Consider the following 13,961-nt stretch of genomic DNA (forward strand, 5'->3'; position numbering starts at 1 on the left):
CACTAACATGTTACCTATAAACCACACACAGCTGAAGCTACTAGAGAATGGCATATATTTTATCTTATCAGTAATGCTGTAGTAGATATCACTTTGATGTCAAAAATGACTGTGATAAGAAAAAAGTCCCCTAAAAAAATTCCCAATGTGTAACCCCACCATCAACAATCAAAGCAAAGAGTTGGACCCTGCATGAACCAGGTATTTCCATTACACAGACTGATACCAGATGCTGTAAAAAGTTAACTCACTCTAGTTCACCATTGCTTGCTAAGGCAAACCTCCTCTGAGATTTTGGTATTGAAAGCATTCTGGTTTCCATTTGTAGTCTGTTTGTAGTCCAGGTAGCAGTGTTGGTGAAGGTACTTTACACTGGAAGAAGTTATACAGCAGGAAAGCAACATGGAAGTATTGAGTTTGTTTGACCAAGCTACATAAAAGCTTAAATGCCAGCAATTAAAATGGCAATTAGTCGCATACCCCAGACATGATATTGTCTGTAGGCTGAAGCAGAAGTTAGCTTTGCCCTGATTCCCTCCTTAAAAAAGTCTGTGGGATTTTTCCATTGGAGTTTAGATCATATAAGAAAATAAGCTCTGTGGTAAACAAATATTTATTACACTTACACATTTTGTTCAGCAAGATAATCTTCACCAATGAACACCACTTTTAGGATTTTTTGTTGATTTTTTCAATCAACAGAGGTAAAAAGCTGCCATTTGTCTATTAACGAAGTACACTACAGTCACAACTTAACGTTGCCACCACAACAAGGCTGTAAAGCCGCCTCGACGTGACCTAAAAGCTTCAAAGTCCACAAGTGGGCTAACTACTGAGTTATTTTATGTTGTAGAAGACAATTTGAAAGTCTCTTCAGCTTGTCTTAACCACAGACTTATTTCAGACTTCTAACCAAAAACCCACTGACTCTGAGACACAGAGACCAGGAGGATCTCATACCTGGGTTTTAGGACTCATTTCTGCACCACTCTATAAAGTTTATCGTAAAAGGCGACCACTTGTTCACAAGTCATACATAAACCAATTAAAGAAATACTCCACTATTCATAAGGAGGTGGAGGATGTTAACCAGAAACTAGACTTCAGATGCGGGGATTGCACCAGGCAGAATTGCCAAGTTCACCAGGTAATTTCTAAAGTGGCATGCAACAATTTCTTTCCACTTTCAGGAATAAATAGCAAGATTCAATACCTCTGACTACTTTAGGTATATTGGGGTTTGATTAGAGTAGAGAAAAAATGGCAAAATAAAAATAAATAATGTCTTTACTTTTATGGCCCGGAATTGGTTGTAGTTTCAGTAGTTAGGCTACAAAAAAAGTAATTTAACTACTTAAATGACCATAAAAATATGAATGAGTTGAACACCTAGCAAGCTAGTGTATAATGTAAATAAACTAGTTGAATTACCTGTACTTTACTACACCAAAACACTGCCAAATAGTAGAGGAACAAGGTTGTTTGGGACAAGGAAGTTAGTTTAAGCTCTTTTAGCTATAAGAAAGCAACTGTGCCTGTGTCATCCACCATGTTCATAGTCAGCCGCACACTCTTCACTTTCAACTTCACTGTGGAAACCTTCTCACTAACCCTCACATTCTTTTCACAGGTTGGAAATCTACAGCATGTAAGTCAATTTTTGTGATATTATTTATCCTTTACCACACTATTTTTTGTTATGTTACATACCAAAAACATATTGTCATAATAGTTGTTGAAGTAATGATAGTGTGGAATGGATCATGTGACTCATATAGGCATAAATGTAAATGATTTTTTTTTAGCCTTTATTTGATCGACATTTTCCAATAAATCAGTCTTTGATACATTAAAGTGAGGTACATACCGAGGTTTATAAACCATTTTAAGGTAATATTGTGTCTGTTAAAAAACAGATAATGTTTCAGCTGAGTTATATTAAATGCAAACTTATAAAAACTGAGTTGACCATTAGTTAAAAAATACAATTGCAGAAATTGTGTTGTTGGTTTGTGGTGTTTTCTGATAAATGAAACAATGTAACAGTAATTTCTCAAAATTATCACAAAGCATGTTTATTCATGTTGACCATGTGTACACTCATCACATTCAGCACTATTATAAGGCATAATCAACAAGAGCTGTCATATTATTCCTTTTTTTTACCTATGTCGTTGCATGATTTTTTTTTTCTTTTTCTCAGAGTATTGTGCTGCCTGTGTTTGCGGAGAAAAAGGCCCTAGGAGTATGTCTGACACCCCACCACAAACCACAATGTATGTGGATAGCAATACATCTACAGTACAGCAACATCCTCATTTCTTAGTGCTGACTGTCTGCTAGCTCGCTGCATCTGTCTGAACGGAAATATTTCTCTGCCTTTTGAGAATGATGGAGAGCTCTGTTTCCAAATGGTGAGTGCAGATTTTATATCAGTTTATTTCAAATCTATTGACTCTAAAGGATCAGAAAATAAAGTCCAGGATTTAATGTGCCTCTTAAATATGAAGACTTCTGCAAGAAATCTTTTCTGGCTATTATTTAAATGGATCAGTCCGAATAATTGCGGAAGGGATTACATTCCCATCAAACATTTAAACTAATGCCTTATATATTGTGTTTAACTTTATGGCTATTATCTTTAATAAAGGATTCAACAAGAAAAGTGAGCTTAATTGTTGCTCATAGTGAATAATACCATCAAAATCCTTTTGTTCTGGTTTCAACAACAGAAACAGGCAAATAATAATAAAAAAATCGGAATATCAGCACTTCTAATGACTTATTTTAACATACAGTGTCTTGTCTGAACCAGACATGGTTTCTGTGATATTTACTTTTGCTATATTCGTGTTTTCATTTTCTATTTATTACATTACATTAATGGTAAAAAAAAATTAAAAAATAATTTTCCCAAGTTGAATCTGTGCAATTATGCAGAATGACATGATTTATCAAACACTTTATCATCACTGACTCAGATAAAAGGCACAAAGTTCTCATGTGAATCCTCAGGTAACACACATGGACATGTACATGCTACATGTATTTTTTTAAAACATGTACTTCTTTGAATGATGCACGCAAAAGACCACACCATGTTGGGGTGAAATGAGATATTTGAGCTAAAGGTGTAGATTGATATTTCCATTAATTGTTTTATTCCACATGTGCATATTCCTGAATTATTATGTGTGAGAATCAATGCATTCAGTTTTAATAAATATGGAACAGAAATTATTGTTTGCATACCAGTGAAACGGACTCTTGTACATACTCTTCTGTTGAGAGACTCACCACAAACTCAGCAGCAGAGCGTGACCAACATGTGACAGGATAGTAAGCATTGCACTGGAAAATTAATTTCAAAATAGAACTTGTATTAATAATGTTGTAATAAGGAAATGTTGAGTTTTCATCAGCAGTAACTTAACCTGTACAGCTGAGAGCAAACATGAAACTGTAAAGCAGATATTTGAAGCAAAAACAGGGATGCAGGAGAAAAACTAAACTAGTACTGAATGCTCAACACAAGGGACTTTTAAAAACATCTGTCTCTCTGGTCTCCTGCACGGACAGCAGTGAGTAGAGTCTCCAGACACGCTTGTTTAAGGAGAAGAACTGGTCCTCGGGGGTTGGCTTTGGATGGCAAAATGTCATTGCTTCTGCTTGAGGCTGTTGGGTGCCCTTTTGGCCCTACTCTAGAAAATGTCCATCTGTGGCGCTGTTCAGCATTTTTAAACTGAAAATAGGAAATGCACGTTGGTGCAGCATGATTTGACTTCACATGGCCAAAATTGCCAGTGGAAGAGTTCCAAAAGAGGTTTGTTTTTTTGTTTCTTGGGGGTTGTTTTTCATTGAAAAAGTAAAGTAAAGTAAAATATCTAACTTAAATGAACTGAGATTAGTCTTGGGTGGATTTAATCAATGCTTGTGGAGCAACTTAAAAACACAGGTTTAGTAACAGTTTGTACCTTTTACCAAAAAAAAGGTTTTAAGTATGATTTCCATCTGGATTGAAATGCTGACAGTTGTAAGGGTTTCACAGTCAGCCTGGAGGTTATGTGGTTGTGGAGCTTCTCGAATCTGTCGATCGATTGCCGTAAATGTTCCTTGAAGGCTACATTAATAGAATATGTCCACAGTTTATAGAGAGGCTTGTAAAGCATGTTTAATATGGAAGGCTAAACACCAATGTGTTAACATACATCACACTCTTTTCTACAAATGTTGTGGTGCTGGCAGTTAGCCCAGCGCAGCTCTTAGTTGCAGTTGTTTCTGATGGATGCAGATCTTAATGGAGACTCCTTCCTTTGCTCTAAACTCTTACTCATTAATCACAGCTAATGAGGAACAGCCACACTACTGGTCAAGGAAGAGGCAAAGTGCTTCCTGGGTCCAATCCAGTAATGGATAGTAAAGTGCTTTAGAGGTGTAGTTAAAAGTCATTAAAGATATCAATTCTCATTCTTGTTTTGGCAGTGAAAAGACTCCCCGGACAAGAGCAAGAGGTATTTTGATTCTGTGCCTCATCATGGGAATGTTAACTATCTACAATTTGAACAGCAAAGTCTTACGGCCTTTGAACTTGTGGACTACACGCTCATGGTCAGGCAAATCCTACAACAATATGACTACTTCAGACAACACTGTAAGTATATTTAGTGTCATCTTGAAACAAAAGCAGCTGTAACAGTGACCAAGGCAAAGAAAAGGCTCTGTTTATCTGAACATAAGAAATGTCATCTTGATGAGTCATCAGCAGTAACATGTTTCTTAACACTCCTGTTACCATAAAAATCTGTTTGAGTCAAGCAATACTTACTTGTCAAATCGGATAAGTTTCATGTCAAATTTCAGCTATTTAAATTCATCCTGGAAAATGAGACTTAGAGTTATTTAATTATGCATAAATGCTAATCAGTTGCTCTTTAGTGTACTAACCACCCAATACAGGAGATTTTCTCCTATCTTAATGTAAAGCTAATATTAGAATGGTAACCCTTTGAAACCTGAGCAAATTGGCCTGAGACTTTTTTGGGGGAAAAAAAGAAGGCAATGATTAACTTTATAAGAGATGAACCAAAATATTGGTAAGAAATTTGTGAAACAAAATCAAGAAAATAACCTGTAATTTTGCAAAAACAAATAGAAAAGTAAAAGAAACCCAAACAAACAAGGTAATGACCTGAAAAAAGTACTAAAATTATTTAAGATATCGAATATTTTTTCAATAATTTAATTAAAATTTCTAGTCTTATCCTAGTGAGGTCAATCCAGGTTTCACAAGATTAAAAGACAACATAAAAACAACTCCTGTACTATTGAATTGTAACACTCAAAGGACACTAACCTCCTCTGCTTGCCCAGATCTCAATAGATGACCCTTCACCACCTTCCCCGTACTTTGTGGCATACCCTCGCCAGTACCGTTTCATATTGGACGAACCCCATCGATGTTGGCAGGAAAGCCCGTTCTTGGTTCTTATGATCCCAGTCTCACCCCACAACCGAGAGGCCCGTGACGCAATCCGCAACACGTGGGGCAAAGAAACAACAGTGCTGGGCCAAGTGGTCAGACATTACTTCCTGCTGGGACTGTCCAAAGAGGAAGATGGGACTGGAGCCTTCAAGAAACAAGTGAGTGACTCATTGTTACTGAATTCTCTTTCTCGATCCATTTAAACCATTCATCATTTAAAAAAAAAAAACATAAACAGAAGAGGGGAAAAACATTCCAGGGGTTCATTGGGGGGAAATCCAAGCGCATTTCTGTTCTTGCTGTTTGCAAAATGAATAATCCAACATGAATGAGCTTCAGCAGATGCTTCAGAGAATGTAAAACTCACAGAGTAATCAGAGCAGAGAAAACAAAGGAGGTTGAGATGCCAGTTTATTGCTGCAGCCGTACAAAAGAGAGCTTTTGCGTTACGGGTAAGATTAAGAGCTGATTAAACTGGTGTCTGTTTATGCTGCAGCATGAGGACAATAATAAAGAGTTAGATAACTTTCTGCACTGTCTCTTAAGGCAATATACACATTAAAGCTGCACTAATCAAATTTTTTGTCCACCCAGCAGCGAATCATACAGCTGTGAGGGGTGACTTTTGGCGTCTGGATCTTACACCAAAATCATTGCAAAAACGGCGATTATTGACGACTTTGGAAAGAGATGATTCATGCTTTTTAGTGTCTTTCAGATTTCATTTTGGTTTTTACAGCCAGTGACTTTGGTTGAGTTTTAACACTTCTCATGAAACCTGTCTGTGCAGCAGGAGGCAGCTCTTTTTGGTGTAAATGCTCTGATAATCCCACTGTACCTGATCAGACACAACTGGCAGACAACATTAGCATCTAGATAGTAAATGCTAATGAGCCAAGGAGAATAAATATTTGACTTACATTGGCCAGGTCACCAGAAACACAACCCCCAATGAATTGCTAATGTTGCTTCGTATCTGCTGGATGTTGAAATGAGCAACTGGTTGCTAGTTTGTTTCTGCTGCCTTGGTGACCAAGAAGTCAGTTCAGTGCTGCTTTAAACTCAGTGTCCAATCTTCCCTGCTGCAGGTGTTACAAGAAAGCCAAAGATATCATGACATTCTCCAGAGTGACTTCTTGGACAGCTACAACAATCTCACCATTAAAACCATGCTCATGTTCGAATGGCTCGGCTCCCATTGCCCCAAAACCTCCTACGCCATGAAGGTTGACTCAGACATGTTCCTCAATGTCCACAACCTGGTGGACATGCTTTTGAAAGCCCCCCGACATCTCTACATGACAGGGATGGTGATGAGAGGCGCCGCTGTTCATAGAGACCCTACCTCAAAATGGTTTATGCCGGTTTCTGCTTTCCCTGAGCCTACATACCCTCCATATGCCATGGGTCTGGGCTACGTGTTCTCACTGGATTTACCCGGAAAGATAGTGGCGGCATCAGCACACGTTAAAGCTGTTTACATTGAAGATGTGTATGTGGGGCTGTGTATGGGGCATTTGGGAATCCCTCTGACAGATCCTCCTCGTGGTGTTTTGTTTAGGGCATCAATACCTTCCAGGAGAAGCCACTGTTACTGGACCACTGTCATTACAACAATACTGAAGAACTCAATGAAGCTGTCAGACGTATGGCGAGTATATCAGACTTCTGACTGCGCCACACAAAAACAATGACTTTTTTACCCTCATACCTATCATCATGATGGTGCAGCAGGTATAACACCACTCTGTTTCCATCACAAGTTACTCTTTGATGATATTTTTTTATTTCTGATTAGCACCAAATGTGCACAACTGACTCTCATCACAGAAAGATCACATACAAGAGGAAGAGGTTGACCTTACACTACAGCTGCAAGGTGAGGTGAACTGAAAGATACACAACCACAAAGTTAAGACGGTTCACGCAGCCTGCTGCAGAGCCATAGTTGTACGCGTGGAACAATCTGAACTGTCAAGAGTAGCAGAAAATTCACCAGCAAACATATGGAACATGCTTGCATCACTGAGTATGACGTAAGCAAGCACAATGTCATTATTTTAAACAAAAAAATAGTTTCCATACATGATGTGCAATAAACCGCTCTGGTTTCTCATGAAGGTTTCAACTAAAAACATTTACATGCTGTACACTGACTTAGTGTTCTGTGGAGAATCTACAGTATTTCTCTTTGAAATATTTCTAGAAATAGAATACAATTAATGTTTTCAATATATTTTTAGCCAGCTGTCTAGTATATGCAAATATATCTTTGCATGTAGGCTTAAACAAAACTGACTAAAAGTGCACTCTGAATGTAAAAAGTTTTGTTGAAACTGTTTAAGAGGACATGAAATTCATTCAATTTACTGTAATTTTGGCGGCTGCAGTTTGTGGTGCTGTTGAGTTGCACTACTGAGAAGTGTTTCTAAAATGTAGTATCCCCGTTGTTAAAGATGAGTTAGCCTGAGCATTAAAACCTTCATTAAAGTAGCATTTATTGCAGGATTATGAATCAGTTGTTTTAGAGAGGTGCACCTACTAAACTGGAAACTAAGCTGATTGGCTTATAGAGTATTTGCAATTAGAAATTAAGCAATGTCGCCCTAGTTTTTGCAGTGTGTCCTGTACTGTTGGCACAAGTTGGTCCTTGTCAGTGAGTTATTTTTGCCCAATTCAGCATGTTGAATGTGGGTCAGAGACAGTGGAGCCCATCAGTGAGAGTAATCACTCCTATTTGTAGTTCAGCTCAGCGCAAAAGAAGGGAAACAGAAGTGAGTAAAGAAAACAGACTGAAACAAACTTGTTAAATTAGATGTTTTTTTGTTGTTGTTTTTACCATTGAGCTCTTTAACAAACAGTTTGTAGTTTGTGTTGTTGTTCACTGGGGCACAGTGAATATCATTTGTTCTGCCAACATTTGGTTGAGTTTTAATGTGCTAACTGACTAACTAACATATCGAATCCATCTTGTGGTCTTCTGCTTTAACTCTTTGAATGACAAATACAGAGTGCCGCCACCTGCTGGAATGGAGAGTTATTTCCTCTCACGCAGGCACAGAACGTAAATGCTAGTTTGCTATTGGTTACAATCTTTGGAATGTGTTCAAGTGCAACTTGCTGTGAGGCAAACCAACCAGGGGCGCAAATATAGACAGTGTAGGCAGGGCACTTCCACAGGGGTCCATTGGGTGAGGAGGGCCATAGAGAGTGGGCCCTCCAACAATATGTCAAGCAGAAAGCAAGCAACTGTACTAATTCAGATGATGACCTTTGTGATATGCCCGTGTTCAGAGAAGAAGAATTGAAAAGATTGCCATTTGCTATGTATTCCTTTAAAAAGGCAAACCCTTCTCCATCATATTTTTCATCATTTTTTTAAAATTAAATAATCAATAGCGATCATTGCAAAATGTCAAAATATGTTATGAAATAGATGATCATTCTACATAAGCTACAAATTAAATAAATTGATTTTTATGTTGTTTGGTATTTTTATCATATAGCCTACATATATGCAATGATGATTTCAGGGTACCATGTATGTCGGTGTTATCCATTATCAAGTCTCTATTTGATCATGTGTTGGGACGGTAAGATTCTAACTAGTTTAGGCCCATAACTAGCATACACGAGGGCTCATCATAACTGCATGCACTGAGGCCTTACACCACTGGACACAAGAGTCAGCATTGCCATGAGTTCTCAAATGTTGGTTGGCCCTAAAAAGAACAGTGTGTAGGTTCTCTCTGTAGAGCCAGTGCTGGTCTTGTCCATTTTGGGCTACTGTAGAAACATGGTAGCAACGTGGCAGGCTTCATAGAGGAGGAAGGGCTCCATATGGAGATATGAAGAGCTAATTTTAAGGTAACAAAAAACAATTCTTTATTTCAACTTATTATACACAAATGAAAACATACTTATGAAAATAATATTCCATTTCCGCCAATAGATCCCACTGAATCCTACAAACTGGACCTTAAGCTCATCATCTAACATCATGATCAGGTAAGAAAAAGTACTATACTTTGGTTATGGTATAATGAATGAAAAAAATATATATAATTGAGTTAAATTTGTTTGTGATTAAAGGTAGGATATGTTTTATGTACTGTACATGGTAAAGGCACTAACCCTGTCCAGCTTTAATTAGACCTTACAGCTGAGCATAACGTGCAAGGCACTCCTTTTTCCCAAGCTAAAAATAATAAATAATCTTTACAAAAAAAACAACATTCATTTATATTTTGGTTTCAGTTGCAGGATGAGTGATTAATCTGTCAATAAAATCTTAAAATTTCACAAGAGTTCACAGTGACAAAGACAAAGTATGACAAAGACAGTAACAAATACAGAGAAGTGACAAAAAATAGACCTGCATACCTTTTTAATGTTCCTTAACCCTAATGTGACCCCTCCCCCATGGGTCTGTCTCTAACTTCTATTATACATGTCAAAAGTTTCTTGCATGTGCATTATAGAATTAAACTCTATTTTTATTATTATTTATTATTATTTTGTGATAAACTTCCAAACTGACTCATCTTATCCTCTCTTCCTGAAATGTATTTTCCTCCTCTGAAAAACACGAGACTGAATTTCAGAGATGATTTTGGTTTGCAGGGGGAAAGTTCACACCTGGATCTTTCATCTTCTCGCTCTCTCTTGCATGAGAACCAATACATTTCAAAGAATGTCCTGTATGTGAACTGATAGCATGTTTAATTACATTCAAATTGTTGTTACATTAGATTCACAAGGAGATTTTTTTTTTTGCATCCTTACAGTCTTTCTGCGGTGAAAGTCTCCTCTTTTTTCTTCCGGTCCGCTTTATCAGCCGTTATCTATAGTAAGTGAGGCAGCAGCGCTGTGGCTGACTGATACAACTGTGGGCAGTTTGTACTACAGATTTAAAACTTGTTGTGACAAAAATCTGCTCTTCTTGAGAACAGCTCAGCAGGCAGAAATAACATTAGAATTCACTGTTTCCTTATCAGAATACAACAGACAATCAGATATGGTGTTTGGTGTGTGAAATTTCATGTTTTTGTGCAAATCCCCTCAAGCTCAACCTGATTATATAAACTGTAGCTCGTAGAACGGAAGGTCAGACTAATGCATGTACAGAGAGAAAGAACAAACAGAGTCGCCTCCTAAACATACACTTCTATAGAAACCACTTCCTGATATGACTGACTTCACAGAGATTTGAAATCAGCCCTGTCTTACACCTCTGTGGTTTCTGCTCTCATATCAAAGTCATGTCAGACAGCGTTTAAGTGACACGCAAACACGAGCAACAGCGCTCTCTTGTGGTCAGCTGGTGAAAAAATAAAAAAGTGTTGTATTAAATGAGATTATGAGTGACAGATTTTGAACTCTGTCAAGCAGTAATTAAGTTTTATTCACTTTTAATAAGGAAATGCCAAAATACATGTGGCAGCAGTAGTGTGTAGTGTTTAACCCTTTGAAACTGGGATGGACAACAGGTTTTTTTTGTGCTGCTTTTAGACACCTTTTACACGTTTTTAAACCTTTGAAACCAGAGCAAAAAGATTAAATTCTCTTAAAAACATGGGAAAAGGTAATGAGCATGAAACTTGTAAAAAGTGATGATAACAACCTGAAAATTAAATGTTTAAAAATTGAAGAGAGAGAGGAATATTACAAGATTTTTTAAAGGGGGAAATGACCAGAAACTATATTTATTATTACTAGAATTATATATTTAAAATATTTTACAGAATTTATTAATTTTTTTAAATTATTTGCATTTTAATTTCAGGTAATTTCCTTGTTTTTGTTTGTTTATCTTTTGCTTTCCTTTTCTTGTGCCAATTTTCTTGTAATGTTTTACTGATTTGTTGGTACTTTTCGGTTCATTTCTTGTGACTTTGCTCATTACCTTCCCGCCATGTTTTTGAAAGAAGTCAATTTGCTCAGGTTTCAAAGGGTTAACACACTTAAGTTTTGATCTTTCAGTTGTGGGAAAAATCCTGCATGTTTATGGACTGTTACCATGACTACCAAATACTGAATGTATATCTTAGATAACTAGGTATAAGATCCTGTTTCACGTTCCTTGACAGTGACGCTAAATATTACCTAATGGTGCCTTAAAAAATGACCAGATGATAAAATCACCAGCGTCTGTGTTCAGGTTCATGTCATGACCATTTTGACCTTGTGAATAACTCTATACTGCATACTGAAAAAGAATCCTGTCACATGGTGTGTGTTTTTCCAATGGAAATGCATTTATGTGCCTATAAGAGTTTAAACCTCCAGTCTGGGGCTCCTTCATGAGAAAAAGGGAGATAAAGAGACAGAGACAGAGACAGAGACAGAGACAGATAAAGAGATGTGCTCAGCCGGGCCGTCAGAATCACTTCAGCATGCCTCTGCAGGATCTGCATGATGTGTTGTTAACTTGGTGTGTGTGCTTCTGGTTGTGTGTTTTGAATTTTTATACTTAGAGAGAACAAATATTCTCAAATGGATTTAAAAAAAAACAACTTGAGAATTACAATCTAATGTGAGGACGTGTAGCTTTAGAGGCTAAATACATTGACAGGCCCGATGCTAAATTGTTCTGCTTCTTGGGCGACCTCAGCTAACCCAGTCTGTTCCTTCACACACTTGCAATGGCTGCAACAAGCTTGTTTTGGTCTTCTCCACAACCTCTTCTAAAGTTCTACCTCTAGCCAGTCTCTGACCACTGATGGTCTCAGGCAGGGGAGGGGGTCTTGGATGACCTTATGGCAGAGTCCTGCATGGGTCTTACCCTCAAGATGCTGTTCATATAATTTTGTAAGTTAACACTTTCAAAACGATCCTTTTGGACATTTCATACATGTGAAATGTAGATATTACAATTGACAACAAAGTTAATTCAGAAAATACAATTTGAATGTATATTCTTTTGCTTTGTTTCATAATATTGAACAGCACATCACAACAGTAAATGTGCCCAATTCCTTTCTTATCCACAGATTTGTGAGGTGTTTTGTTTGTTTTTTGTTTTTTTTACCTTGACATGTTGTGACTGCTGTCTTCCTACAGTCTTCTTCAGATAAGTCACGAGATGTCTGATTTTAAAATCAGCCATATCAGACTACCGCAAAAAAGAAGACCACATCATGGACTGGGAAAAAGCCAAAGACATTCAGTCAGAGAGCAACAAACACCGCCGCTGGATCAGAGAGGCCATTGAGATCCAGAAATGGGCCCCAAGGACAGTAAACCAGGTAAAGGGAGCAAACATGTTGTCCCACACCTGTGAAGCCATTCTCAAAAAATTGTCGGAAAACAGGAGGCATCACAACACCATGTGACTCTTCTGAGAAAGAGTGCAGGAAGACAGCAATCAAAACATGTCAAGGTAAAATAACCACATTACTACAGTGTGGATAAGAAAAGAATTGTCTTGATAAGATTCAGAGGAGACTAAATGAACCTTTTTGGACCAGTAAATGTGCCTGTTAGTAACTCAGCTGACTGAAGCGGCTCTTATTTTCTGCAAATCACCTTTTTCGTGGGTCAGCTGCCAGATACCCAACTCAATGCAGGACTCTGTCCTATGGTACTAGAAAAAACATGATAAATCGTCCTCTAGAGTGGCCTTAAAGCTGCAGCTGGTGCCCCTTTTTATTTATTTATTTTTTGCCTCTGACCTTCAGACAGTCTGAGTCCACCACTGTCTCTGACCATTTGTGTCTTTTACAACCACTCTTCACAGATCTCTTCAAGGAGAGATGGATCTAAAGTCTGAGTGTCTGGTTGAGGAGGACAAACAACTGGACATGACAAGGTTTTTATGGGATGGGCCTTTTTGGTCTGAGAGTCATCTCCAGTTAGCTAAGTCTTAACTTAAGCTCAGTGTTAGCATCCACTATTGAACTGATGATCTAGTCATTCATTGCAAGTCTTGTAAGAGTCAAGTAACTCAGCATGCTGGAACAATTTAGCTACCTGGTGTTAGAACGCGGGGTAGCATAAGCCAAGGAAACCCATTAACCCCTTAAATTTTTAAAGGTGAAATTCAGGGGGAGGATACACAAATTATTTTTTCCCATACGTTAACATTGGGAGATAAAATCAGTAGGCCTCTGTGTAATAAGTGCCATATATCCAGTAAATGTAATAATAATAATAATAATAATAATAATAATAATAATAATAACAACAACAACAACAACAACAACAACAACAACAACAACAACAACAACAACAACAACAACAACAACAACAACAACAACAACAACCAATTTTACAAAGTGCTTTACACATAAAATCACAATAAAACACAGAAAAAAAATAACAAGCAAAAATACAACACAAAAGACAAATATAAAAGCTATAGTTGAGTTTAAAATCAAACAGAGCAGTGCAAGACTTGAGTGCAATATAAGGAGTAAGGTACAGTATAATAATAATAGGTACAGTATAATAATAATAATAATCCTATATATATTATAGG

At 37.4% G+C, this 13,961-nt stretch overlaps 1 protein-coding gene across 1 annotated transcript; it reads left to right on the forward strand.

Annotated features, from left to right (window-relative positions):
- Nucleotides 1-1,551: 1,551 nt before the first annotated feature.
- Nucleotides 1,552-8,967, forward strand: LOC121948453 (beta-1,3-galactosyltransferase 2-like). The gene is made up of 5 exons (XM_042493849.2): nucleotides 1,552-1,648; nucleotides 2,204-2,414; nucleotides 4,483-4,651; nucleotides 5,371-5,640; nucleotides 6,571-8,967. Exons 2-5 carry the CDS (start codon nucleotides 2,389-2,391, stop codon nucleotides 7,174-7,176), a joined length of 1,071 nt encoding a protein of 356 aa, XP_042349783.2. The 5' UTR covers nucleotides 1,552-1,648; nucleotides 2,204-2,388; the 3' UTR covers nucleotides 7,177-8,967.
- The last annotated feature ends 4,994 nt before the right edge of the window (nucleotides 8,968-13,961 follow it).

Source organism: Plectropomus leopardus, chromosome 8 (assembly GCF_026936395.1).
Source record: "Plectropomus leopardus strain MGB_pleo_1.0 chromosome 8, ASM2693639v1, whole genome shotgun sequence".
Lineage (NCBI taxonomy): Eukaryota > Metazoa > Chordata > Actinopteri > Perciformes > Serranidae > Plectropomus > Plectropomus leopardus.